The sequence below is a fragment of the Chiloscyllium plagiosum genome, chromosome 7 (assembly GCF_004010195.1).
Source record: "Chiloscyllium plagiosum isolate BGI_BamShark_2017 chromosome 7, ASM401019v2, whole genome shotgun sequence".
In the NCBI taxonomy this organism is placed as follows: Eukaryota; Metazoa; Chordata; class Chondrichthyes; order Orectolobiformes; family Hemiscylliidae; genus Chiloscyllium; species Chiloscyllium plagiosum.
This window is the reverse complement of record NC_057716.1, coordinates 37,136,977-37,164,644: the sequence shown is the minus strand read 5'-3', so window position 1 is coordinate 37,164,644 and position 27,668 is coordinate 37,136,977. Positions and strand designations below refer to the sequence as shown.

At 40.2% G+C, this 27,668-nt stretch overlaps 1 protein-coding gene across 2 annotated transcripts; it reads left to right on the top strand.

The window, feature by feature from the left end:
- Nucleotides 1–1,050: 1,050 nt before the first annotated feature.
- Nucleotides 1,051–23,142, top strand: si:dkey-10c21.1. 2 transcript variants are annotated; one of them, XM_043693446.1, is made up of 5 exons: nucleotides 1,051–1,170; nucleotides 7,921–8,215; nucleotides 14,038–14,214; nucleotides 17,814–17,861; nucleotides 21,677–23,142. In XM_043693446.1, exons 2-5 carry the CDS (start codon nucleotides 7,936–7,938, stop codon nucleotides 21,928–21,930), a joined length of 759 nt encoding a protein of 252 aa, XP_043549381.1. In that variant the 5' UTR covers nucleotides 1,051–1,170; nucleotides 7,921–7,935; the 3' UTR covers nucleotides 21,931–23,142. The 2 variants fall into 2 exon arrangements, with proteins under 2 accessions (XP_043549381.1, XP_043549380.1); XM_043693445.1 differs by lacking the exon at nucleotides 1,051–1,170 and adding an exon at nucleotides 6,062–6,899.
- The last annotated feature ends 4,526 nt before the right edge of the window (nucleotides 23,143–27,668 follow it).

The window sequence follows — 27,668 nt, the reverse complement described above, 5'->3', positions numbered from 1 at the left end:
TAAACCAGCATGAAGGATCTCACATATGTTGCAATTCTGATGTATTTGCTGTCCTGCCATCCTTATTGTGTTTTAAGGAACCATTTAATTATTTTATGCAATTTGATATTTAATTTTATTTTTCAAAATTCCATTAATGTTACCGCAAATTGCTTTACTGTGATGCATCTTAGGAATAGAAGAGACCTTAGAGTAACTTATACTTGCCAAATAACCAGTATCTTTTCCTACAGCAGAACAGATTTTACTGCATGGCCAAGAAGACTCAGAAAGCCATGTGACCTAATTCAGTTCTTAACCCATATGCAAGTTATTTGCTTCATTGGAAAACACTCGACTGATTATTATAGAATGAAGATCATCCTCAGCTATACTGTACAAGCTAAGCAATTAACTGTGTTATTCTTGCACCATTAAGTAATGGTCTGTGATGGTTATGGTAGTGTTAATTTGGGAAAGTAGTGATTGCCATTAAATTTAATATGTAATGTGGCTGGTCTTGAATGTTCCAGCAAAGGTCTCATTTTATATATCCCAGGAAATGATGGTGTAATAAGTAACATCATAATTCAATCACACCATAATATCTAGGCATTTCAGCACCATAATAATGATGTAGGCTGCATACAAAGGCACAGATTTCCAGCAACTGACAGCTCACCATAATTTCTCGTCTCCACAGATTCTGAATATTGCATCTAGCAGTCCCTGTCCGTCCAAAGAGTAAAGCACCCAGCAATATTGGTATAGGACATACACTTTCAGATGTGGGAGAACATCCTGTTACACAAACGTTGAAACTTTTGCTCCTGTGTGTAGTAATTTTGCAGGAAGTGAAAAGATTAATAGTAAAAACAGAACGTCGATATTAGAATACTCAGTAAGGCAGGTTCAGAAAAACATAATACAAAATTTAGAGGTACCAAGCCGACAAAGTTTTGACAGGAGCTTTTAACTAAGATTTTGAAGTCAGCAAGATGCATTTATAACTGTCACTTCCTTCCCCAATTTTAAGATCCTCCCTTCTCACAAACAGGAAATAGGGTAAAAGTGAAACTTGAAAGAAAGTGTATCAGCAGAGTGCTACTTGAAGGCGCCTTATTTTCTTTGATTTGATTCCTTATCAATACGATAGTGGATTTATTACTGTGATAATCCTTTGAATAAAAGGTAAGGTGATCAGATGCTCTAATTCAGTTGCAAGTGGCTTACAGTTCATGCCTTTTTAGAATCTTGATTGTTGAGGTTGTGCCTGAGAGTGAACATTAGTCATTTGTAAGTGCAGCAGGCCAGCAGTAGAAAGCAATGGCTTGTACACAACAACAGCGGCATGGCACGTTTAGCATGGCACATGCAGTACTGACCACATGCAAAGTACTCACTGGCAGCTTATTTGCACATGCACAGTCAGGCTGCATGCCATCCACAAATAAGTCTGTATCATCTACTTTGTCTTTCTTTTCTAGGTGACAGAGGTTCCTAATTTATGAGATGCTGTTGAGTTTTTGCACTGAATCTTGTACATGGTGTTCAATGCAGACATTTAGGGTGGTGACTGGGATGCTGGTCACATGATCTATGTTTTCCTGAATGGTGTCAAACGTACTGAGTGTTTGAACTACACTCAACCAGGAAAATGGAGAGAATTCCAACATTCTTGGAAACGTGCCTTGGAGCTGGTGAACTGCCTTTTGGGAGTGAAGAAGTTTGTTATTTATTGCAGAATTACAAGCCTCTGACTGCTCCCCCCCCCCCCCTCCACACAGAAACAGACACACTCACACACACACACACACACACACACAATAACCACACTAACTGTATGGCTGGTCCAGTTACGTATCCAGTCAATGACGACCCCCTCAGGATGTTGATGGTTGGTGGGGGGGGTGCTTGTGGAGGGGGTGGTCAGCAATGATAAAGCTGTTGAGCATCCAGGGCAGATGGGAAATGTCTGGTATTTGTCAGGCGTTTCTGTTACTTGCACTTATAAGTCTAAATCTGAATATCAAGGTTTTGCCCCATGTGAGCAAGGACTGCTTCAGTGTCTGAATAGTACTGAACACTCTGCAATCTTCCCCTCTTTTGATCTTATAATGGAGGGAAATTAATTGATGAAGCAGCAAAATGCTTGGACCTAGCACACTACATGAGGAATTGCTGCATCAAGGTCTTGGAACTGAGATGGTTCACCCCCAATAACCCAACAATTTTCATTTGAGCTAGTATGATTCTAACTAATTTCCTCCTGATACTCATTCATTAACTTTGCTGGGGGTCAGTTGAAGGCAGTCACAGTCAGCTCACCTTTGAAGTTAGTTCAGACAGTAATGTTTAGGCAAAGGCTGCAATGAGGTTTGAAACTAATGCTGCTGAAATTGAGAAGGTGAGTGAGTTGTTTGTGAATATGGGCTACTTGATAGCACTGTCAATTGCACCTTTCATCATATTGATGATTGAGAGTTGACTAATGGGGTGGCAAATGGATTTGTCCTGTACTTGTATTGTCTGAAAATACCTAGATAATTGTCCACCATCTGGAGATGCCCATATTGCAGCTGTACTAGATCAACATAGCTAGTTCTGGAGTTGATGTCTTTGATTCTACTGCTGGAATATACTCAGGGACTATAGCTCTTGCTGTATCCAGTACCTTCAACTCTTTCTTGATACCATAGTGTGAACTAGATTGGTTAAATTGGTGATATTAGTAACCTTAAGAGAAGATCGAGATAGATCATCTACTCAGCACTTGTGGTTGCAGATGGATGAGGTGAGGTGTGGGATGCTGTAGTTGATGCTATTCAACAGAACGTTTTCTGGCTCCTAGCTTGACCTGATGCCATGCGACCTCACGGAGTCTGCAGTCAAATCAAGGTATAATAGAGCCACTCTCTTCCAACTGTATCATTATACTGCCCACTGCATCTAGTGTTCTGCTGATAGGACATACCCAATGATGGTGGTGTCTGGGATGTTGTCTGTAAGGTATGACTCTGTCAAGCTGGTCCTTGACCAGTCTTGGAAATAGTTCACCCAATTTTGATAAAGCTTCCAGACCTTGGGGCTGAGGTCTTTGTTGCATCCATTAGGCTGGGACTGCTTTCGTCGTTTCTGTCCCATAGTTTAATGTGAGGGCATAAGTTGGTCTTTTTCTGTTTCAAACTTATTGTAGTGGTTTGACATGACTGAACATCTTGTTAGGCCTTTTCAGAGGGGCAGGTTAGAGTCAATCACATTATTGTGAATCTGGCATCAGATTTCTGTTCCCAAACGACATCAGTGAACCAGATGGGATTTTATGACAATCCCGTAATTTCATCATTGTATTTTGTAAGGTCCTGTAAAATTGGGTTAAATGGTGACATGACCATCACCTTCCCCTTTGTCACTAGCTTCTTACCTGCAGTGGTTGAAGGCCTACTTTATTTTATGATGCAACGCCTTTAGAAACTGTCAAGGGCCTTTCCCTGCTGCCATGTGTGTCACTTTATCAGATACACCCTAGTCAAAAGTGAGGACTGCACATGCTAGAAATCAGAGTCTAGATTAGAGTGATGCTGGAAAGGCACAGCAGGTCAGGCAGCATCCGAGGAGCTTGAAAATTAACGTTCTGGGCAAAAGCCCTTCAGCAGGAATGAAGGCACGGAGCCTCCGAGGTGGAGAGATAAATGGGAGGGGTGTAGGGCTGGGGAGAAGATAATAAAGAGTACAATAGGTGGATGGAGGTGGGGATGAAGGTAATACGTCAGAGACGAAGGTGGAGCGGATAGGTGGGAAGGAAGATTGGCAGATAGGACAGGTCATGAGGATGGTGCTGACCTGGAAGGTTGGAACAGGGATAAGGTGGGGGGGAGGGGAAATGAGGAAACTAGTGAAGTCCACATTGATGCCCTAGCGTTGTAGTGTTCCAAGGCAGAAGATACGACCTAACCTGCACATTTTTGGACTGTGAGAGGAAACCTGCGCAGACACAGGGAGAATGTGCAAAATCCACACAGACAGTCACCCAAGGCTGGAATTGAACCTGGGACCCTGGTGCTGTGAGGCAGCAGTGCTAGCCACTGAGCCACCATGTACAAGATACTAAATGGAAGCTGTTGCATTTACAGTCTGCCAATCATATGAGAGAGATTCTTGATTTAGAAAACAATTTACAGAGTATTGAATTGAAAGCATATTGTGCAAGACTGTATTAGTGATTAGGACATTCCTTTACCCTTTAATTTAGTAAAGATATTAAACAACTTAATTTATATGGATTAATGGATTAATTAAAGAGCAATAGACTTTCACATGAGTATATTAAAGTATTCATCGATATTAGTATAGCATTCTTCTTCTGTAGTCCTTTAGGATCGAGAATGACTTATTTTTACTCTGGTTTAGTAGGGTCCAGGTGAGTTGCATGTGCAGTATGTAGACTCGGTCACATGTTGGGTGGTTGAAGGTTGGGTAGCTGGTTGATTGGAAGTTTATGTACAGTTGGTGCCACAGGAACTGTAAAACCTGCGCCCACACCTTCCCCCCTCACCTCCATCCAAGGCCCCAAAGGAGTCTTCCACATCCATCAAAGTTTCACCTGCATATCCACCAATATCATTTATTGTATCCGTTGCTCCCGATGCGGTCTCCTCTACACTGGGGACACTGGACGCCTTCTCGCAGAGCGCTTTAGGGAACATCTCTGGGACACCCGCAACAATCAACCCCATCGCCCCCTGGCTGAACATTTCAACTCTCCCTCCCACTCTGCCGAGGACATGCAGGTCCTGGGCCTCCTCCACCACCGCTCCCTCACCACCCGACGCCTGGAGGAAGAACGCCTCATCTTCTGCCTCAGAACACTTCAACCCCATGGTATCAATGTGGACTTCACCAGTTTCCTCATTTCCCCTCCCCCCACCTTACCCCAGTTCCAACCATCCAGCTCAGCACCATCCTCATGACCTGTCCTACCTGCCAATCTTCCTTCCCACCTATCCACTCCACCCTCCTCTCTGACCTATCACCTTCATCCCATCCCCATCCACCTATTGTACTCTTTGTTACCTTCTCCCCAGCTCCACCCCTCGCCCATTTATCTCTCCACCCTGGAGGCTCCCTACCTTCATTCTAGAAGAAGGGCTTTTGCCCACAACATTGATTTTCTGCTCCTCGGATGCTGCCTGACCTGCTGTGCTTTTCCAGCGCCACTCTATTCCAGATACACCCTGGTGACCATCCTGTGGGCTCAGGGCTGGGGGCTTTAGGGGATCCCACCCAATCAACTAGTTTGTAATCCATGGAAAGTCCCCCAGTGGAAAGGGTTGCCCCATTTGAATGAGACCCATCATTGCGATCCACACTCCTCTATCAGCGTTTGCCTGACTGACCGCCCACCCTCAGCCAACCTGTAATCTTAACAGGCTTCTCCTTCTTGCCATCTGAGACTGTTGAAACACCAGCGCTGGCCATCACTCCTGGTTGCGTTTCTGGAGCTGAACAGTAGCCAGTCCACCAACTGGATGTTAGCCCTTGTTGGTAGGATACCCACCCTTCCAGGAGCATTAACTGCTTGATGATTGCTGCCAGGGCTCCTTACTGGTGGCAGCAGGAACCCTCCTGACTTTCTAATCAGTGGATGGGGCCACAGCTGCCCTGTAAAATCCCAGCCATGTTCCTTGAATGAAGTCGTTGGTATATTTCTTTTTGGGTGCATCAAAGATTGAGGCCTGAAGCAATGTCCTCAAAATAGCAGCAGCACATATCTGAACTTGCAACTCAAATACTTTCTTATAAAAAATTTAAACTGCGATAACAAAATGAATGAGTATATCATCCATTCTATTGCAATTTTAGCAAAAAACTTGGTGATTCACTGTCACTCTAGTCAGCTTTACTGGAATAGAATATTGCACAGACAATTTTACCTTAACTCAATAAGATCAAGTCTGGCATTTGCAAAAGATACTTTTGCCAAAAATGTGTCACTTAACCTCAAAAGTATTGACATTTAGATTTGTGGAAATTTAATACTTTTTTTCAGTCTGAAGAAATGCGTAATCAATGATTCTGGAGTTCTGGTATACACTGCCTGGAAGGGTAGCTGAAGCTTGAAACCACATAACTTTTAAAACGTGCTTGGACAAGCATGTAAAGTCATAAGGTTCAAGGCTCTGGGGCTAGCGCTGGAACGTGAAACTAATGTGGGTAATTGTGTATTTTTGGCGATATGCTCTCAGTGGGCTGAACAGCCTCTTCAGTATTGTATAATTCTATGTATGTTCTTCTATTGCTGTTTTACAAATGTTATCAGCAAGGAAGAAATTGTCTTGTGCTGTGTATCTGAACGAAATGTTTCTTTGGAGTGGGAGTAGGCTTTTTAGCTGCTGCTTTGGCTGTTCATGTATGGTTACTTAAGGGCTTTCTTGTAATTAAAAATGTTAACTTCAGTTAATTTTGTTTAAAGCAAGGCACCTCTTCAGATTATTCATGGAGCAACAGACCCCTGGCTGTTTGTGTGTAGCTGGCCTCAGGCTCTACAGTGAACATGACTGACAGACTCTGCTGCAGTCACATTTTAATGTCACCCTGACAACAGAGCACACACACGGAAAGACGTGATGCCTGACATCTACTCAACAAGACATCTGCATTTGCACAGAAATTAATTAAGGTTCACACAAAGAAGCAGAAGATGCTGAAAACAGTGCAGGCTGCATCTGTAGAGAGAGAAAAAAAAAGAGATCATGAACTATGGAAGATGTTAAAGATGAGCAAGAAGAAAATCGGGAAACAGGGGAGAGGCAAAGAATGAAATGGTGAAATTTGTGATGGAGTAGTAGGCAGGAAAGAGCAAACAATACATCAATGCAAGGCAACAGGAGGTCCCAATCAGATGCACAGAAACCAAAAAGGTGACTCCAGAGGAGGTGTAAATAATCATAGCAGAATAGCAGAGTATAGTAAATGTAACAAGTCATAAGGAAAAGGGTTTTGAAATCTATAACTGTGAATGAAGTAGATTTCAGGGTGTAGACCACCTTGCTAGCTGTGTGCTAAGTGGTGTTTCCCATCCTAAGCAGCAGCCTATGGGCTCTCCAAACCCAATAACCATGCTGCAACCATTCTTACAGGTTGCAACTTGTGCCTGTCTAAAAGGAAGTAACACCAATGACCTTTTTTAACTCATCAAGTTTGTTCCCCTCACAGGTTATACCTCTTATCGAGAACTTTCCCTAACTCGTCAAACAAGGATGAAAGGATCATATAGGATGGATGTTGTGAAACTTGAAAGGGTTCAGAAAGGATTTACAAGGATGTTGCCAGGGTTGGAGGATTTGAGCTATAGGGAACGGCTAAATAGGCTGAGGCTGTTTTCCCTGGAGTGTCAGTGGCTGATGGATCACCTTATGAGGTTTATAAAATCATGAGCAGTATGGATAGGGTGAATAGACAAAGTCTTTTCCATGGGATGGAGGAGTCCAGAACCAGAGGGCATAGGTTTAAGGTAAGAGGGGAAAGATATAAAAGGGACCTAAAGGGGAAACTTTTTCACACAGATGGTCGTGCATGTTTGGAATGAGCTGCCAGAGGACATGGTGGAGGCTGGTACAATTACAACATTTAAAAGGCACTTGGATATATATATATACATGGGAAGGGTTTAAAGGGATATGGACCAAGTGCTGGCAAATTGGACTAGATTAATGTATGATATCTGGTCAGGATGGATGAGTTGGACTGAAGGGTCTGTTTCTGAGTTGTACATCTCTATGACTCTATAAATGCATGTTGGTGGGAGTCTGGTCATATTTGTATCCCTGTGGAAAAGTTGCAATGTATTTTTTTGCTCTGGGTTTCTGAGTCTGCTCATGCACTTCTCACTCCGAAGCATTTTAAAACATTTCAATTTTCTAATACTTGTTCCTTCTCCAGCTATAGGCAATCAACATGGAGGATATTCGTAGGTCAAAACTTAATCTTCTTCAATGGTTGACCAATGATCCAGATTTTATTCTACAAGTAGTACAAGAAGATGGTCTCATTACTCAGCGAGAGTATCAAAAACTGAAGGCAGAGAATGATCCTGAAAAAAGAATCATAAATCTTCTTGATATTGTAATTGGAAAAGGCAGTTTATCCTGTGAGAACTTCATCTGTATCCTGCAGAAAGATAAAGTTAAAGAGACTTATCCAAAGCTGACAGAATGGCTTTCACATAGAGAACAAGGTAAATTCTGCCATCCATTATCCAATATTGTCTCAAAATTTTCAAGTTAAACTTTAACTGTAATATGCTTGCATTTAACAGCAATGTAAGTACAATTGTTATTCTTCACATATTCCTACAATTCTTTATTGTTCTAATCATTCACTTAATTTAGTTACACTAACAGTTAGACAGCCTGTTTAGCTTGTAGACTAATAAATTATGAAAGTGGTTAATCATTCAAGTTGAAAGCAATTCTTTACTACTGTGAGGAGTTGCATGCAATATAAATTGCTCTTGATTACTAGGATCATACTCTATCTGTTGAACAAAATATGTACTTTTTATGGTAATCAGTGCATCCTCACAAACATTCCCTGTTCATTTACCTGCATCTTGATAGAATAGGATGGTTTTGATATTAATCTATGCATCTTTTCCCACTATAGAATACTATGATACTTTCAACCAAAGGTTATTTTCTGTCCTTTACTGTGATTGACTGGCAATTAATTGCCACCGGTGGTGCATTAATTGAACTCTTGCTGTTTTAATGTACCTCCACTGTGAACCTAATGGTTTCTGAAAATTAAATGAAAATCAAAATGCCTTGTGTATGCCCTTTACATTAAAGAAAAAATTACAGTATTGATCATTTCTCTATCAAAATATACATCTAAAGAAACTTCAAGTAGACTTAAGAGTGTTATATTTGTGGAGTTTCTTAAATCAAAAAGAATCCAACTCAAAAATTAAATCAAAGAAGATTTGAATTTTGTTCTGACCCTCTTTTGAAAGTAATTTCGATGGGGGTCAAGTCTTTGATTTCTCTTCCTATCTGATCACCCACTGACTTAATGTCTACCTCACACCTGTCCATTTAGAATTTTAAGTTGATTGTTTAAACAGTAAATAAAATGGAACCTTAATGATATCCAGACCATCATTCCAGTACTAAATTTATTTGAGAAGTTGCATAATAGACTGAAAAGAGTCAGGGGGTAAAGAAGACATTGCACATCAATATGAACACCTTGCATTCTGTTCTCGAGCTATGAACAGTTTAACTATGAAACTTTAAACAGGAAGCCTTGTGTACTTAAGTTGCTCTAATCGCTGGCAGTGTATTTGATTTTCTCCTCCACAAAGTAATTTCCACGTAGATCTCTGAAAGTATAAAGGATTATCATTGTTGGATTGTTCAGTGAATTCCCATTGTCATGGCTCAAGTGTTGTTATTCCTCACTTGATGTGGCAGCTGAAATGAATAATATATTCACACAGAGCTCTAGATTGTTTAAAACAATGATTAATACTTTCATTTATCAACATGGCAGACTCCTGTAACACTGCTGATTAAGTCATATAGCCACAAGAAATTACAACAACATTTTTAATGAAACATGTCCCAGTACATTCTAAAATTGATTTAAAAGAATGTGAATATATTGTTATTGCATCTAGCAGATTAGAGCAGGTACAAAACAGAGGCTTATTTAATTTTAACATCTGAAAGGACAATGCCTCTATGGCACTGATTATAGCACAGCTTTCAAATATAAAGAGTTTATAATGCACTATGTGCTTCACAAGAGAATTATCAAAGAAAATTTGACACCCATCCACACAAAGAAGAATGTATGACTAAAACCTTAGAAAATTGCAAGGTTTTAAGGAGTGACTTAAAGGAGGTAAAGAGCAAATGAGCTGAGGTAGGGACAGAGTTGAGGAATGTTTCAGAGATAAAAATAAGTGCTCTTGGTTTCTATGTGGTCAGAAGTTAACCTTGGGATCAAATAAAATACCAAGTGTGCGACCAGTCTGGCTCAGCAAGGTTGGCATTTGCCTAGAAGAAGACTGGAAACAATGGCAAAAGAATGAAGGTTTTGGTGGGAACCAAAGAGGGCGTGGGTTCAGTCTCCACAATACTTACCTGGAGGCCAATTCAACTCAATCAGTACCAGGTTGTATACAAGGACTGTACCAGGTTAGGGACTATGAAGAATTTGTAAAAGATGGTAGTGATGGCATAGATCTAGGTGTCAACATTGTATATGTGGAAGCTGACACTTTGGGGCAAGTTTTCCCCAGAATATTGTTATTGGAGGAAGGCTTGTCAGAACAAATGTTGCCTGGTGGCAACTTCTTTAATGTGTAACTGCCTGGAAGCAGTGAGCAGTTAATTCAGTCCTATTTAAAAAGGGATATAGTTAGAAAACAGGCAATTATAAACTAATGAGTCTGACATTAGTAGTGGGGAAGTTGCTGGAGTCCATTGTCAAAGATTTATAGCAGAACACTTAGAAAACAGTGATTGAATTAGACATAGTCAGCATGGATTGACAAAAGGGAAATCACGCTTGACAGATCTATTGGAATTCTTCGAGGATGTAACTAATGGAGTTCAACAGGGGAGCCAGTAAGTGTGGTTTATTTGGACCTTAAGAAGGCTTCCAACAAAGATTAATGTGTTAAATTAAAGAGGATGAGAGTGAGTGCAGTGCATTGAGATGATTAGGAAATTGGTTAGCAGAAAGGAAACAAAAGGTAGAAATAAATGGGTCTTCTGAATGGCAGGTAGTGACTGATGAGTACTGTGGGTATTGATACTAAGACCCCAGCTATTCACAATATATATTAATGAATTAGGTAAAAGGGAACTAAATGTAACATCTCAAAATTTGGAGATGAAACAAAGCTGAGTGAAAGGGTGATCTGTGAGGAGGATACAGCGATGTTGCAATGTGATTTGGACAGACTGAGTGGACAAATGCTTGGCAGATGTAGCAAATATGGGTAAGTGTTAAGTTGTCCATTTTGATAGTAAATATAGGAAGGTAGATTATTATTTGAGTGGCTGTAAATTGAGAGAGGGAAATGTTTACCAAGACCTGGATGTTGCTAAAAGTAAGTGTGCTGGTGCAGCAGGCAGTAAAGAACGCAAACTGTATATTGGCCTTTATAATGAGAGGATTTGAGTACAGGATCAGGGAGGGGGAGAGTTAGCTGGACACTGTTTCAGGAGACGGTCACATCCCTACCTTGGATTTGGTCAGTAGTCAGGGACAGGAGGGTAGACTACCAGTGAGGCAGATGGAAGGGCTCAGGAGGTAGTGCTGAAGGAACCTCAGCCCTTAAGCTTGTCTAACAGATTTAAGATTCTTGCTGCCTTTGTGGATGAGAGCAGGGAGGATGAGCAAACTGATCATAGCACTGTGGCACAAGGAGCCATTCAAGAGGGGGCAGAAAAGAGAAATGTAGCTGTAATCAGGGTAATAAACACTGTTCTCTGTTGGCAGGATCAAGAGTCCCGAAGGCTGTTTTGCCTGCCTGGTGCTCAAGTTCAGTATACTTCATCTGGGCTGCATGTAGGTACTCATAATATAGGTAGAAAGAGGAAAGAGGCTCTGCTAAGGGAATATGAGCTGTTAGGAGCAAAATTAAAATTAGAATGAAGAAGACAATAAGCTCTGGATTATTACCTGAGCCACGAGCAAACTGGCTCAAGGTCAACAAGATTGAAGAGGTAAATGTGTGGCTCAAAGCTTGGTGTGGGAGAAATAGGTTAAAATTCATGGGCATTTAGCACCAAAACTGGGGAAGGAGGGAGCTGTTCTGACAGGGTGGGCTCCATCTGAATAATGCTGTGACCAGAGTCCTGGTGAATTACATTACTAGGGCTGTTGGTAGGGATTTAAACTAAACTTTAAACTTGGTTGGAGGTGGTGATTGGGTTCAGTAGTATGGAAAATTAGGGAAAAGGGTAGAGTGAGAGGTGTGGGGTGGGGGGCGTTCAGCGAGCTCATTAAAGTTTCTAGAGCAAAAAAGAAGACAGAGAGTATGGAAAGGGTCAGGAATCAAACTTAAGGCATAAGAGATAAGGGGACAACTATGAGAATTATACAGGACTGACTGTGGTATACCTAAATGCATGCTATACGTCAAACAAGGTAAATGAATGTATAGTGCAGATTGAATATGATGTGGGAATAACAGAGATGTGGCTGCAAAGCGATCAGGGCTGGGAATTAAATATACAAGGATGCATGTCCTATTGAAAAGTCAGATAGATAGGCTGAGAGAGCGAGATTCCTGAAGAAGGGCTAATGCCCGAAACGTCGATTCTCCTGTTCCCTAGATGCTGCCTGACCTGCTGCGCTTTTCCAGCAACACATTTCCATCATCTGAGAGAGCGAGATTGCCTTGTTGGTAAAAAGTAAAATTAAATTGTTAGCAAAAAGTGATATTGAGTTGGAAGGTGTGGAATCTGTGTGGGTAGAGTTGAGTTGAGGAACCACAAAGGAAAAAAACCCAGTCGTCGGTATGTGGGGAAAAAAATAAATCAGGAAATAAAAAAGGCATGTAAGACAGGCACTATTGCAACTATCATGGGGGATTTCAAAATGCAGGTAGGTTGAGAAAATCAGGTTGGTCGCAGATCCCAAGAAAAATAATTCATGGAATGTCTACGGGATGGGATTTTGGAGCAGCTTGTGGTAGAGTCCAGTAAGGGAACAGGCAATTCTGAATTTGGTGATGTGTAATGAGGCAGACTTGATTAGGGAGCTTATGGTGAAAGAAACCCTAGGGAGCAGTGACCATAATATGAACAAACTCACCCTACAGTTTGAAAGGGGAAAAGTTGAATCAGATGTAATGCGATGGTTGAGTAAAGAGGGTTTACAAGAGAGCTACAAAAAGGATCCCGGGAATGAAGGGCTTGTCATATGAGGAGAGGGTGGGGACACTGGATCTGTACTCTATAGAACTGAGGAAGATGAGGGAAAATCTGATTGAAACTTACAGAATACTGACAGGCTTGAATAGAGTGGACTCGGAGAATATGTTTCCACTAATAAGAGAGACTAGGAACCGGGGGCATAGCCTCAGTGTGAAGGGGTGATCCTTTAGAACTGAGATAAGGAGGAATTTCTTCAGCCAGAGGGTGCGAATCTGTATAGCTCACTGCCACAGACGGTTGTGAGGGCCAAGTCATTGAGTGTGTTTAAGACAGAGATAGATTCTTCATTGGTAAAAGGATCAAGGGTTATAGGGAGAAGACAGGGGAATGGTGTTGAGAAACATGTCAGCCATGATCAAATGTTGGAGCAGACATGATGGGCCAAATGGCCTAATTCTGCTCTTATATCTCATGGTCTTATGGTATAACAAGGATGTCTTGCTACAATTATAAAGGGCATTGTTGAGGTCACACTTGGAATATTGTATGCAGTTTTGGTCTCCTTATCTGAGGTAGGATGTTCTTGCAGGAGAAGGAGTGCAGCAAAGGTTTATGGAATTGATTTGTGGGACGGCAGGACTGACACGTGAGGAGAGTTGACTAGGATTGTATTCACTGGAATTTAGAAAAATAAGGGGTAAATCTCATAGAACCCTATAAAATTCTAACAGGACCAGATAGTTTAGATGCAGGAAGGATCTTCTCAATGGTTGGGGAGTCCAGAATCAGGGGTCATAGTTTCAGAATAGGGGGCAAATCCTTTGGGACTGAGATGAGGAGAACGTTCTTCACCCAGACAGTGGTGAGCCTGTCAAATTCTCTACCACAGAAAATGGTCGAAGCGAAAACATTGTGTGTCCAAGAAGGAAGTAGTTGTTGCTAAAGTTGTTGCTAACCGTTGTTGCTAAAGGAGTCAAGGGATTTGGACAGAGTTAATGCACTGAGCTCGATGATCAGCCATGATATAATGAATGGCACAGCAGGCTCAAGGATCAAATGGCTAATCCTGCTTTTGTGTTCTATGTTTCTGTTTGGTCATTCCAATACAATTAATGTGCTGAATAATTAAAATTTCTAATCTTTTCCTGTTACTTTTCTGCAGCTGTTAAACCCAGTGGACAACATATTATCAACGCTGATGTTCATGCTGCTGGAGGTTCCTTCGTTGTGTGTCCCATAATCCAAACTAATCAAACTTTGAGTACCCCAAATGTCAGCATACCTTTGAATATCAATTCATCCAAGAATGACAGGAGTCTGCCAAACAGTCTGACTTTAGGTAAATAATTGTCTGTTAATTGTTTACTTTTGTGCAATGTTCTGTATTGTTCATGATGTTACTTTTGTAACGTCTTGCTTAGAAGATGTTTGTAATAACACAGAAACATAGGAGGAGGGGACCATTCAGCCCTTCAAGTCTGCTCAGCCATTCACCACTATAATGGTTAAACATCCAACTCAATGGCCTGAGCCTGCTTTCACCCCATAACCTTTGACCCTATTGGCCCAAGTGACAAGATTTATTTACTTTGATGTCTGTTGCCAATCACTACTTGTGATTAGGTTCCCTTTCAAAATGGTTGGAAAGGTTGTTTTGAGACTTACTCTGGTTAAGCACTTTAGCATTTCACCAGGAACGATAATCTCAAGTAAATTTGATTGCATCTCATCTAACATTCAGAGGGAAGGAAAGTAAATTATTGCCACCTATGAAATGTGAAAACTCAATAAGATTAGATTCCCCACAGTGTGAAAACAGGCCCTTTGGCCCAACCAGTCCACACTGATCCAGACCCATTTCCCTCTGACTAATGCATCTAACACTTTGGGCAATTTAGCATGGCTAATTCATCTGACCTATATATCTTTGGACTGTGGGAGGAAACCAGAGCACCCAGAGGAAACCCACGCAGACCCAGGGAGAATGTGCAAACTCCACACAGACAGTCACCCGAGGCTGGAATCGAACCTGGGACACGGGTGCTGTGAGGCAGCAGTGCTAACTGTGAGCTACAGTGCCGCCCTGCCTCAGTGGCTAAGTTGTTAACACTGGCTTAGGCTTAGGCTTAGAAAATAAGCTCAGACTTAAGATGATTAGCTCTTAATGTTGACTTCTGGTACTGAATTGACCATGATATAAGCTGATCTCGATAACTTGTGCAATTTAACATCTGTTTCCTCTGATTTGTGACTTGAAAATGTTTAGAGTGGGGAGAGGAGGGTTTGACAGGCGTATTCCAAGATTGTACAAGTGTTCCATGGTAAGGCTCATATGATTGTTCTGAACTGTCTGAAATTAAAGAAGCTCACTCCTACACTTGCACCATGTAAATAGTTACACAGATACAATAAACAAGCACTTGTTTTAGTGTAAGTGACTCTTTTTAGTTAGACTAGAAGGTAGCTATCCTGATCCCACTAGACCATCCAGGCCTTTGAAGAGTGTATCCCTTGGACATATTGATGACAGTACATACACAAGGCTGAGTAACAATGGCAATCAGAAGATTTGCTTTAGCTTGACCAAACAACATGGTGGTCAGCAGTGACGATCTGAAGGAAATATGAAGATTAAAGTGTGTACACATCTAGCACAGTGAACAACTTTCTAAAGATCATCCACAGAGATCTGAAGGTCTGATGAACCCTAGAGAAGAAAATCTTGTGGCAATGCTTAATATTGAAGAATACTTTAAAGGACCACAGAAAGCATTTCAGACCTGCTATGGCACATGCTATAATCAAAGGAATCTGCAGCTCTCAGGCAGAGATACAGGATGCATTTCAAGTCAGGAGGCAGGATACAGGCACATAGTGGATTTTGATTCAAGCAAAAACCAGCTAACACAGGGAGAGGGCTAAAGGATCTTCCCAGAATCTGGCTTCAACATGGAAACTCAATCATTTTTTTAATCTTCACCACAGATGAAAAGAGAAATCAATAACACACTCTGATTTTCCAGTAAAAAGCAGTAACCTTATACATTTTGTGTCCCAATGATCATGCACAGCATTTTTACAATACTCTCCCCTTCCCTTCTTTAAGATCGATCTTGTAAAAGACCTGATCAATGATGATTACTGCGATGGTCAGCACTAGATTCTTAGTTTTTTTTATGATCTCTAACAATTATTATAATCGGCAGGCCCCTTGGGATCTTTCTACATTGCATTCCAAAGTTACTGGCTGTCCCCTTTTTGATCATTCACCTCATTATTTATCTCTAAGGACTGTTTGAATTCGATTGTCCATTTTACTGGCTATCTCTATCAAATTCCATTAGTGCTTAAAAAATTGATTCTGTTATAAACACTCAATAATAATAATTATAATTTTTATTATCCTTTCTATTGTTAACATTTTTTTAGCTAGTCAGACAACATATGCCAGGCATCCCTTTAATGTTTTATAATTGCATTGAAATCTATCTCTGTGATTATTTAAAGGATCTTTAACTAGAACTTATTAATATTGTAAATAGTTTCAAAGAGACAGTTAATTTCTGCAGGATAACTTTGGCTGCTGTTTTTTTTTAATGGCTGAACACAGCCAAAATGAGACTAGAATGAATTACTTATTGTAGTGATTTTTTAAAAGTTTTTGAATTACAATTTGATTTTGTTACAAATCTTCCAATTTTTTAAATCTTCTTTATTGCTGTGTTTGCAGTCTTTGGAATCTTGCCAGTCAGATAATGCTTTCTTTTGCCTTGGAATGATTCCCCTCTCAAAGGCCCATTTTTTTTTCACTTAAGCTAAAGCAAGTTTTGTTTGTGGTCATTTTTGTGTCTCTTAAAACAGTCAATTGAAGCAAGCTTTTAAATTCTGGCCATGTTGTGTCTCTTAAAAAGAGGGATCTCCAAAAATATAGATATGCTATATACCCTTACAGATACTTTTAGGAGGGACCTCATTTAAAAAATGATTCTTTGAGATCTTGGATTAATTCGGGCACCAGTTATCATAACATCATGATAGTAGGTGGTGTGTATGGCACACAATCAGTGTTGGACCTTTCAGACCCATGTACAACAATATCCTTTCCCTTAATGTATTGTAATAAATCAATACTCTTATAATCTAAACTATTTTAAGACTGACATTATGTATGATGAAATTTCTGGTAAATACAGGCAGGAAGTGTGAAGTTTTATAAATACTTTGCTGAAAGAATGAAATATTTACTATGTAGTGCGGTGAAGAAGGCATATGGCGTACTGGCTTTTATTGGTAGAGGAATTGAGTTCCGGAGTACTGAGATCATGTTGCAGTTGTATAAGACTCTGGTGCGGCCACATCTGGAGTATTGTGTGCAGCTTTGGTCGCCATACTATAGGACGGATATGGAGGCACTGGAACGGGTGCAGAGGAGGCTTACCAGGATGTTGCCTGGTATGGTAGAAAGATCGTATGAGGAAAGGCTGAGGCACTTGGGGTTGTTTTCATTGGAGAAAAGAAGGTTTAGGGGTGACTTGATAGAGGTGTATAAGATGATTAGGGGTTTAGATAGGGTCGACAGTGAGAATCTTTTTCCACGTATGGAGTCAGCTATTACAAGGGGGCATAGCTTTAAATTAAGGGGGGGTAGGTATAGGACAGATGTTAGGGGTAGGTTCTTTACTCAGCGAGTCGTGAGTTCATGGAATGCCCTGCCAGTAGCAGTGGTGGACTCTCCCTCATTATGGGCATTTAAGCGGGCTTTGGATAGGCATATGGAGGATAGTGGGCTAGTGTAGGTTAGGTGGGCTTGGATCGGCGCAACATCGAGGGCCGAAGGGCCTGTACTGCGCTGTATTCTTCTATGTTCTATGTTCTATGTATGTAATTAACTAAAATATTCAAGAGGCTAAAATGATTAAAATGATATCTTGTTTACAGGTTCCACAAAGGAAATAAGTGTCAAAGAGTTGGAGGATAAAGTAACAGGTAATAAATTTTACTCTTGATTAAAAACAGGTAGAATATATGACAGATACAGGATAATAGGACGGAGGGTTACTAATCCTCCAGGTTTGAGCTGAGGTCCTCAAACATCAGTAGTTAATCTCTCAAACACTGCTGTGAGCAAGCCAAAAAAAAATAAATTTGGCATTTTAAAAAAAAATATGGGCAGTATTTCCATTTTCTTAAGACACTTTTGCTAACTAATTGTAGGGAAACAGGTAACAGAAATTAAAAGGATGTTTTACTAGACAAGGGGGGGGGTTGAAGCAGCAGGTCATGTGATGAAGCTTTAATCATTATTGCAAGTCCCACATCATAGATGTATCCATAAAAATATTGAAACACTCTATCTTGTACACAGATACTCAATCATGTAGTGTTTCAGAAAACCTTATATTCACATCTCCTACATTTTCCCATACCATGTAATAATGACTAGATTAAAACATCCTGTAAGGTTTTAGTTGAAATATTGGACAGACTGAACAGAATTTGTCTAAAGTTTGAGAATTTTTGGTTGACTCACTTATTCGGTCCTGCCATATGGCTCCTGTAACAAATGGGAGAAGTTACGTCCCATTAAAGGCTGGTGAGATGGCAGTAGTTTCCACTGGCTACATTTCGCCTTCATTTACAAAGGAAACCCTGATGCCTATCTCCTGTAAAAGTTGTGAAGCCTCTTGCTGAGCAATTGTACCTGCCCATTTAGGTTCAGAAATTCACTGCTGTTGTTATTCAAGACCAATAACTGCCTGCCAATTAAGATGACAGATAACTTTTAGTTTTATTGAGCCATTGGAGATTCTTCAAATGTTGCCCTAACCAATGGGGTGACACGGTGGTTCAGTGGTGAGCACTGCTGCCTCACAGCACCAGGGACTCGGGTTTGATTCTAGCCTCGGGTTGCTGTCTGTGTGAGGTTCGCACATACTCCCTGTGTCTGTGTGGGTTTCCTCCGGGTGCTCCGGTTTCCTCCCACAATCCAAAGATGCGCAGGTCAGGTGGGTTGGCAAAGCTAAGTTGCCTATAGTGTCCAGTGATATGCAGGCTAGGTAGATTAGCTGTGGGAAATGTAGAGTAGCTGGGTGGGTCTGGGTGGGATGCTCTTTGGAAAGTTGGCATGGACTCAATGAGCCAAACAGCCTGCTTCCACAATGTAGGCATTCTATCCTACGACTCAATGTGGTAGGATACAAGTTGGTCCTTGAGAGCAGGACACTGAAGGATGGAACAAAATTTATGTTACAAAACTTCTTTTGCGTTGTCAAATTGTAGAACCAGCTCAGAAAATCAATTGGCTGCAAATTTGTTACTGATAATATTGAAGCACTAATCTATGTATTGATTACATTGCACACATTTTTAAACCCAGGCAGAACCTTGCAATTTGATGGAGGGCTGTGAGATGCACAACCTTCATAGGGTTGCTACCCTCACTACCCATTTTCTCTAGTTAACTTTCAATTGTCCTGTTCAACATAACAGCTGGTCAAGGCACAGGACCCCAAACAGCTGCTAAATTGTTGACCTTCCAGAAAGTACTATTAAAACACATCTGTGTTGAATTAAGGCGAAAAAAAACTGTTGCTGTAAAAACGAACTTTTTCTGAACTTGTACTGTTTGAATTCAAAAAAGAATTAAATAATGAAAAGCAAGATGTCAAAATAATCAGCCCTAAACTTCAATTAATCTGAGTTGTGACAGATGCAGAACTTGCTGCTTTTAAAATTCCATTGTTTTGGTCCTTGGTTCTCATAGGGCACTGTTATCAATCCAAATTAAAACAACAAAAGCAAAGTACTTTGGATTTTGGAAATCTAAAATAAATACAGAAAATTCTGGATAGCTCAGCAGGTCAGTCATCTCTGTTGCAGCCTCAGTAAATTAAAATATTTTTGATCCAGACATAATAAGCACCTTTTTCAATCTAATTCAAAGTAAGAGCTGAAGAATTTTTTTAAAAAATCATATCAACGTATGAATTAGGTACTGAAGTAGACCATTTAGCCTGATCCATGATTCAATATGGTCATGTTTGCTCAGTTTGTGTTTCAAATTCCAGCTTTCTGCTTATCTCCGGTCTCCCTTGATTCCATTGTCCAACAATCCATTAAACTGAAATAAAGAACTGAAGATGCTGGAAATCTGAAATAAAATAGAAATTGCTGTAGAAACTCAGCAGGTCTGGCTGCATCTGTGGAGAGAAAACAAAGTTAACCTTTTGCATCCAGTGACCCTTCTTCAGAACTTTTCGAGCTATCCACCTCTGTCTTTAAAGTTATTTGATAATTCAGCCTCCACCACCTTCTGGGGCAATAAATTTGCATAACTCTCTGGAAGACAAAATGTCTCCTAATCTCCGTCCAAAAAAGGCAACCACTAATTTTAAAACAATGCCCTCTCATTCTGGACTGACCCTGAAGTGGAATCTTCCTTTTGCATATCCACCTTCCAACACTGTTCAGAATCTTAGACACTTCAATCAAATCATCCCTGTATTAATTCCAGTGGAAACAAGGCTAGCCTATTTATACAATCCTCATAAGATAAACCACTCATTCTGAGTCTCAATTTAGTGAACGTCCTCTTAACTACCTCCAGTGCATATGTTATTCTTCCTTAAATAAGGAGATCAAAATTGTTAAGTCATGGTCTCTCCAATGCCTAATACAGTTGAAACATAACATAACTTTTGTAACAAAAGCAGCAAGTGCTGAACAAGATCACCATGTCTGGCAAGACCTGAGGAGATTTGAGTCCTCTTGTTATTCCAAAATATTAACTCTGTTTCCAACTCCACAGATCCTGCCAGACTTGCTGAGTTTCTGGAGCACTTTATTTTTATTCCAGATCTCAGCAGTACTTTGCTTTTATCTTCAACTTTTATCTTCAATTCCTCGTATAATGAAGGATAGCAATTCCCATTAACCGCCCCCCCACCCCCAAACCAATTGCTTGATATCTTCACAGACTAACTTCTTTAGGTGCATGCAGTAGAACACTTACATTCCACTGCACCTTGGAATTCTGCAGTATGTTCTCGATTTAAGTAACACTATTCCTCATTATTCTTACTGCTCAAGTGAACATCTTCACATTATCCCACATTATACTCTGCCAGAATTTTGCCCACATACTCAACCTAAATTGTAAAGTGTTGAGGCCCCAACGCAGACATCTAAGGGAGTCCACTCATTGCATCCCACCTATGAGACAAAGACCCATTTATATATTCGCTTGTATTCTCCCAGCCAATCTTCAATCCATACTAATATGGTACCCCCATATTATGATTTTCTGTAGTTACCTTTGATGAGGCATTTCTCTCAAGTCTCTTCTGGAAATCCAAGTGGCTCTCATTAGATGAAACCACACTAACTCTTCCTGATGACCTTGAGACTTTCTAAGTATGCAGCTGTAACTTCCTTAATGATTAATTCTAACATCTTCTGCATGACTGATGTCAAGTCTGACTGGCCTATAGTTTCCTTTCTTCTGCCTCCCCCCCTTCTTGAATAGTACAGTTATGTTTGTTATTTTCCATACAAATGGAATCTTTTCTGAATCAAGGGAATTTACTGATGATCCATTTGGTGAGATTAGATTACATTAATTTTTTTCCAATCCCACAAATTAAGTTTTCAACATTTTCCAATTTCTTGACATAGGAATCACAATTTGTCAAAACAAATTTTCAGCCACATACTCAACAAAGTCATAAGGTTTGTGTAAGTCTTGCATTTGGGGCATGGTATTAATTATTCCTTTTGTTTGTATCCATTTTCTGTAATAACAGACAAGAAATCATTTCTGTTCTCGAATTGGGGAAGTCTTGTTCAGAAAGTAAAACACGTCGACGAACTTGCTGATCAAATGATGGGATATGGTCTTACTAATGAAATGTACTCTGAAATCTTGGGCTGCAAAACATCTCAGGAGAAGATGAGGAAACTTCTACAATACTCAACAACAACTGATGTGGTTTCAGGGCACCTGTTTTCAGCATTGTGTGCATTGCATAATTATGTCATACAAGAGCTAATTCAATAAGACTAACATATACCATCTGAGATTATTCCTTATTTTGTGTAGCTAAAACATGGCTTGGTTTTAACTGTGTTTGGAAAGAATGCCTTCATATTTCAGGCCTATAATATTTAGGTAAGTATTAAAGCATAATGCCGGGTCTCCATCTACATTATGTTCTATCCTCTAATTGCGTGTGGTGCTGGACTTTGCTTCCTCATGTGTACACATAGCACTTTGTACTTGGATCTGACCAGACCCCTTGCAAGGTATTGGAAGGAGGTAGCCTCAATCTTAACTTTTATATTTATTTAAAGGCAAATGTAAGGTGCGGTGTTCCGGATATAATTCCATTAGTCCACCACTAGGCTTTTATCATAACATGCCTTATTTTTACAAAACAGCTAAAATACAAGAAAAAATAATTAGAATAACTTTATTGAAATACTTAACAAGGTAATGTACTTTTCACCACTAATCATCAACTGTTTCAATGTAGACAGCATTCCACAAACATAGCCTTTGCTAAAAAATGCTATTCAGCAAAACAGTTATGGATCTCACGTGCTGTCTCTCTCCAGTCCAGAGGAAAGATTTTTAAGAGGAAGCCTCACTTTCTAAGACTTCATTCTAGTCACCGGAAGCGCAAGCTTTTACCTCAACAGCTCGCAGAAACCTTCTCACTAACTGAAAGCAAAACTAAAAGTCCTTCCTGGCTCTGTTTAACCCTGACCATGCCCACTCATGATTCTTTTGTCCCTTTCTAAAGAAAAAGATAACTCCAAGCTGTTTGCCAACTGCCTTTCTGAAGGAGACTGTACAACATCACTGTGGCAAAACTCTTCTGCAAGAGAAACAGCACAGAATACATCTCTCTTAAATTGCACAGTTTCATCACAATTTCCATTCTAATAGTGAGAGAGAGGTGGGAGTTGTAAAACAGCATCATGTGAACTGTTGCCAGGTTTCCTCTGGCTATCCCCATGTGAGACGTGGACTGTGAAAATTGACATATACACTTTGGTCATGGTCAGTAAAGGCACCTCAGAGACTACTTCTGGTTATGCCTATGCTTAAAAAATAGCCTGTTACACATGGGATTGAAGGAAAGTGCACAGTGGTCTATTAGTTGACCATGCAGGAATAAGGGAATGCATGGAAAGGAATTGCTGTTGCTTTGTATATGAAATAAAAATCTGCTGATCTTACTTGTCCATGTGAATTCATTTGTTTGACAATACAGCATATTATCAATGTAATGGCAATGGGTTTAACAGACTGATTCCTTGGATAGCTGGACTGACATACGAAAAGAGACTGGATCGGTAAGGACTATATTCACATGAGTTTGGAAGAATGAGAAGGCATGTCATAGAAACCTTTTGAACTTCTAACAATACTAGACAGGATAAACACAGGAAGGATGTCCTGGATGACCAGGGAGTCCAGAGCCAGGGCAAAAGGGATAGATCACTTAGGACTGAAATTAGAAAATAGTTCTTCACCCAGGAAGTGCTGAGCCTGTGGAATTGTCTGTCACAAAGTAACTGAGGCCTAAATATTGAATATTTTCAAAAAGGAGACATATATAGATCTTAGGGCTAAAAAACATTCAAAGGGTATGGGAGGATAACAGCAATAGGGTACTGATTTGAATGGTCAGCCATGACAATTTTGACTGTTGAACAGACTCGACCCAATGGCCTGTTCCTATTTTTCTATGCTACTACGGTTTTCTATCTATGTCCACACATTAGCACAGTCAGGTGGGGAATATACCCGGCCAGTATCAATGACTTTTGTTGCTAAGGTCTGTGAATAGCACAAGTCTTGCATTTGACAATGAGATATCTGATAACTTTTGAGACTCATAGCCACCACAACACTGACTAAGATCTGATTCTGCACTTATTGATCTCCAAGTGTTGCTGGTGCCACCTCCCTACGATATTTTTTAGACATGAAGGTGAAATGACCAGTCATTCATAATATTCTGCTGTGTCACATATAATTATTAAAATGCATTCGGTGCTCAAAATATATTTTCAAGACCAATTTGCTGGGTCTTCTGTCTAGTCAACCTTCAGCACAATACTATTAGATGTTGAGACATCCCTGGTCCCTCAACTGTTCCCATCAGTTCTGGTTTGCTAACTATTGAGCTGCCATGGACTGAATGTATGACACACTTTTCATCATTATGCCTGATAAGGTGGTCAACCATCACTCTAGAGAGTGCATATGATGTCATCTGCACTTTTTGCTGTATGTATGCTGTTTCATTGGCAAACCTAATGAGATTATATCAAAATCTCTATGTTCTTGGAGGCATCCTTGCTCATTTTCTTATCTAGCTGAGAGACTAAACATTTATGATCTGTTTTTCTGATCACTTTCAGATGTGTTCAGATTTGAATTTAGGAATTATTTTGTATATCAGAAATTGTTTTCAAGATGTCGAATTCAGTGTTCTATTTAGCCCCTTTCTGAAATTTTGTATTTTTGATGATATTATTTGTGATGGTGTGTCTTCCTGACGTGATTAAATGGGTGTATAGAGATGGAAGGTTTTAACATCTTTCTTTAGTTTAATACTTCCCTAACAGTTAAATGCCTTAGTACAGAGGAACCTCGATTATCCGAACAAGATGGCCGGGCACTATTTCATTTGGATAATTGATTATTTGGTTAATTGATTTCCTCTGGGGCTCAGAGTTTTCTGTGAAGCCTGCTTCTCATTCAGGAGACTAGGCAGCAGCACACTGCGGCGAGCCCCTACCCCCACCTCTTATGCTAACTTAGTTTCTGCTTCTATGGTCCAGCCTTTATCTCTTCACCTACCTTGCTAACTTCCCAGCATCCACAATTACCCGTGAATGCAGGAGAAGAAATAAATTTCTATTAAAAGTTTTCTCTCTTGCAAAATGCACTCTATTGCAAAGAAAATCACTCTCACTCCCAAAAAACATTTTTGATGTATGTTGACAGTTCTGGAAACTTTTTGACATACTTTTGACACTTTGTGACACCTCTTGACAGGTTGGACAGTTTCAAAATGTTTAATGCTCCATTTATCCATGAACTTCTTTACAGTTAACACTCCCAAAGGAAATCTGACCCCCTTCCTAAAGGATTCATGACCTCCATCCAAAGGATGCTTTATGAAGGATTTCTCTCACCTTTCTATGGCTTAACGCAAGTACCAAAGGAAGCTTGAACTCCACCTCCAAGGTAGCCGAGGACCACGTCCACAGAGAAATCTCTGCTCTCCAACTGACTGTTTAAATGGGACTTTGGTGTACATATGTTTTAAAAGTGGAATAAAGAGTTACAACTGTAAAGAAAAAAAACTGTGGTGCTACCTCACTGAAGTCAAGGCTAAGTTCTGTCCTTGCAAGAACATGGCTTAATGCACATCAGCAATCATTAATGCTGATATTAATGATCACAATATATTGGTAAGAAGGAAACAAGTGCTGTTTCTCAAGCTTGGGTATTCTGCCTCAATTAGATAACTTCAGCATCACAGAATTAAAGGAGGCAATAGATAGTTGTCTCCTCGTAACCGATGTACTTGCAAAAAACATGTGGCTCTGAGTAATCAGCACGTGTACTCAGCTCGATGGGAGGAGCAGCTACTGTGTTCCACCATTTCCACACATTCATCCAAACTTTTGAATTTCTCTGACAAACCAATTTTGATTCTTTGATTTTTGCCAACAACTCCCTAATATTAGTGAAAGCGTGACTGACATTCTCCTTGCATTGTTGCAATTCATTTTATGGGGGTGTGACCCTGTCTTCTCCCCATTTTTCAGCTGTTTTTACTTATCCATACTTATTGTAGTCACTAACTCATGATTTCTTCTTATATTAGCATTAACTCATAGGCACAAACTGGTGATGATCATTACCGCCTTTTGTTCTTTATCCCTTTTCTCGCCCATCAACCAATATTTTTATTTTCTGAGGGTGCCCTGTAGGTTCATCAGCATCTCTGAATTATTTTCAACTGCCATTCCACTCTCAGCGGAGATCTCCAATCCCCACTCTAATGTATAGTGCCCCTAAACTCCCCTTTTCCTGACTGCATTTTAATTCTTTTCCTGTACTCAGTGTTGAAACAACGAGGACAGTTCTTTACTTCAACCTTTATGCAGATACCACCAGCGCAGGTTTGGCTTGCTTACTCACTTTTGTGCGAACTGTGCCAACACAGAATCCTTGTTATCAATCTCTTTCTTTGCAGTGCCTTCTGTACTCAGTACTCCTCCAGATTCTTTGATGTTCGACCTCCTTGGGTCAGCTTATTATACTAAAGGCTGGTGGGTATTAAAAAATATTCACCTGTTTTGCAGCACTGCTCAGATGATTTTAAATCAGCATCCAGCTCACAGCACCAGGCATTATCTTCATCACTAAATCCATTACTGGAGACTGAGTACATGTTTTGCAATAGTTTTATTCAAGAGATGTTTGGAGCTAAAAAACTGAAGCAAAACTCTGAAGCATGTGGAAAAGTTGAGTAACGTTATATCTTAAGCATCTTACTATACAAATTTTAATCTTCCTTATGCAAACAAAAGAAGAGGTGTCCACTCAAGATCATGGGTTAATGTTAATGTCTTCTTCAACCCGTCAAAAAGTAATCAACCTTTGACCGATAAACAACTGCCTTTCTCTTCTTTATCAATGTTACCATCCTCCAAGGACTTTTCAGAATCCTTTTATTAACATTATCTCCTATTTACACAGGTGTTTCCAGAACTCCTGCTGACACTAGCATCTAGAATGCATAAGGTTCATTCAATACAAGTTTCAGTAGTCTACTTTCATTTTGACTGTGGAAATATCCATTTAACCCTTACTGGTACAATCTAAAACTCTAAATTTACCCTAATAGCATTATCAATGTGGTTGAACAATCTAGCAGACCTAACACCAGACTGAATTCTTTGTTTGTCCTCCAGTTAAAAGTCATCAAAGAGGTCAAGTTATGTGACATCTTCAACACTGAAGATGGATCTGCAAGTAGATACATATGGTTGAGACAAGATGTATCTCTATGCTTTAAGAGGGAGTTCCTGGTTGTGTCAAACACTCACACAATTGAATCCACCAAAGTTACTCCAGTATCCTTCTCTGACCACTGTCTCCTTCAGGACTGAAGTCATTCAAAGACCAGAGGAATTGTTTGGCTGCACGCACTGAATTATGTTGATGCCCCAGGGGCTGACTGCATTGAAAGGCGCTTCCTGTGAGTCTTGTACTTCTTTCCTCTCAATTGTTATCACTTAAAAAAAACCTGGAGCTCACTTGAAGCAACACTACGTAAGAGCATCTTTTCACCCAAATATTCGGTAGTGGGGTATGAAAGCTGACCCAAGGAAACACTGAAAAGCCATTTCAAAGCTTGGAGGACAGTGAAACCCCTCTTTGATTTTCAGTTAGACTGGCAAGAGGCAATCAAGGAAAAGGTCTTTCAAAGGGTTCTAAGTGTGTGTGTGTGTGTGTGAGAGAGAGAGAGAGAGAGACAGAGGGAACTTCAGCCTAGTCCTGGGGATTAAGAGTCAAGTGACACCATTATAGTCCATCATCTCCCTAAAACATAGCAGGAAGGAGGAGAGTCCTGCTCCCTGCTTTTATCTGGGGATAAACCTTTGGTTTTTTTGTCCCCTGAAGCAGGACTAGAATATCACTCACCAAATTTTGTAAATTTGTAAATTCACAACTGCTTTAACAGAAAGCATAGAAGCAGGAGC

Excerpts from the sequence above, each read along its gene's own strand:
- si:dkey-10c21.1 (XM_043693446.1), top strand. The coding sequence starts at position 7,936 with ATGGAGGATATTCGTAGGTCAAAACTTAATCTTCTTCAATGGTTGACC. Across the intron at positions 8,216-14,037 it reads GCTTTCACATAGAGAACAAG|CTGTTAAACCCAGTGGACAA; the intron begins GTAAATTCTGCC and ends ACTTTTCTGCAG. Across the intron at positions 17,862-21,676 it reads GTTGGAGGATAAAGTAACAG|ACAAGAAATCATTTCTGTTC; the intron begins GTAATAAATTTT and ends CTGTAATAACAG.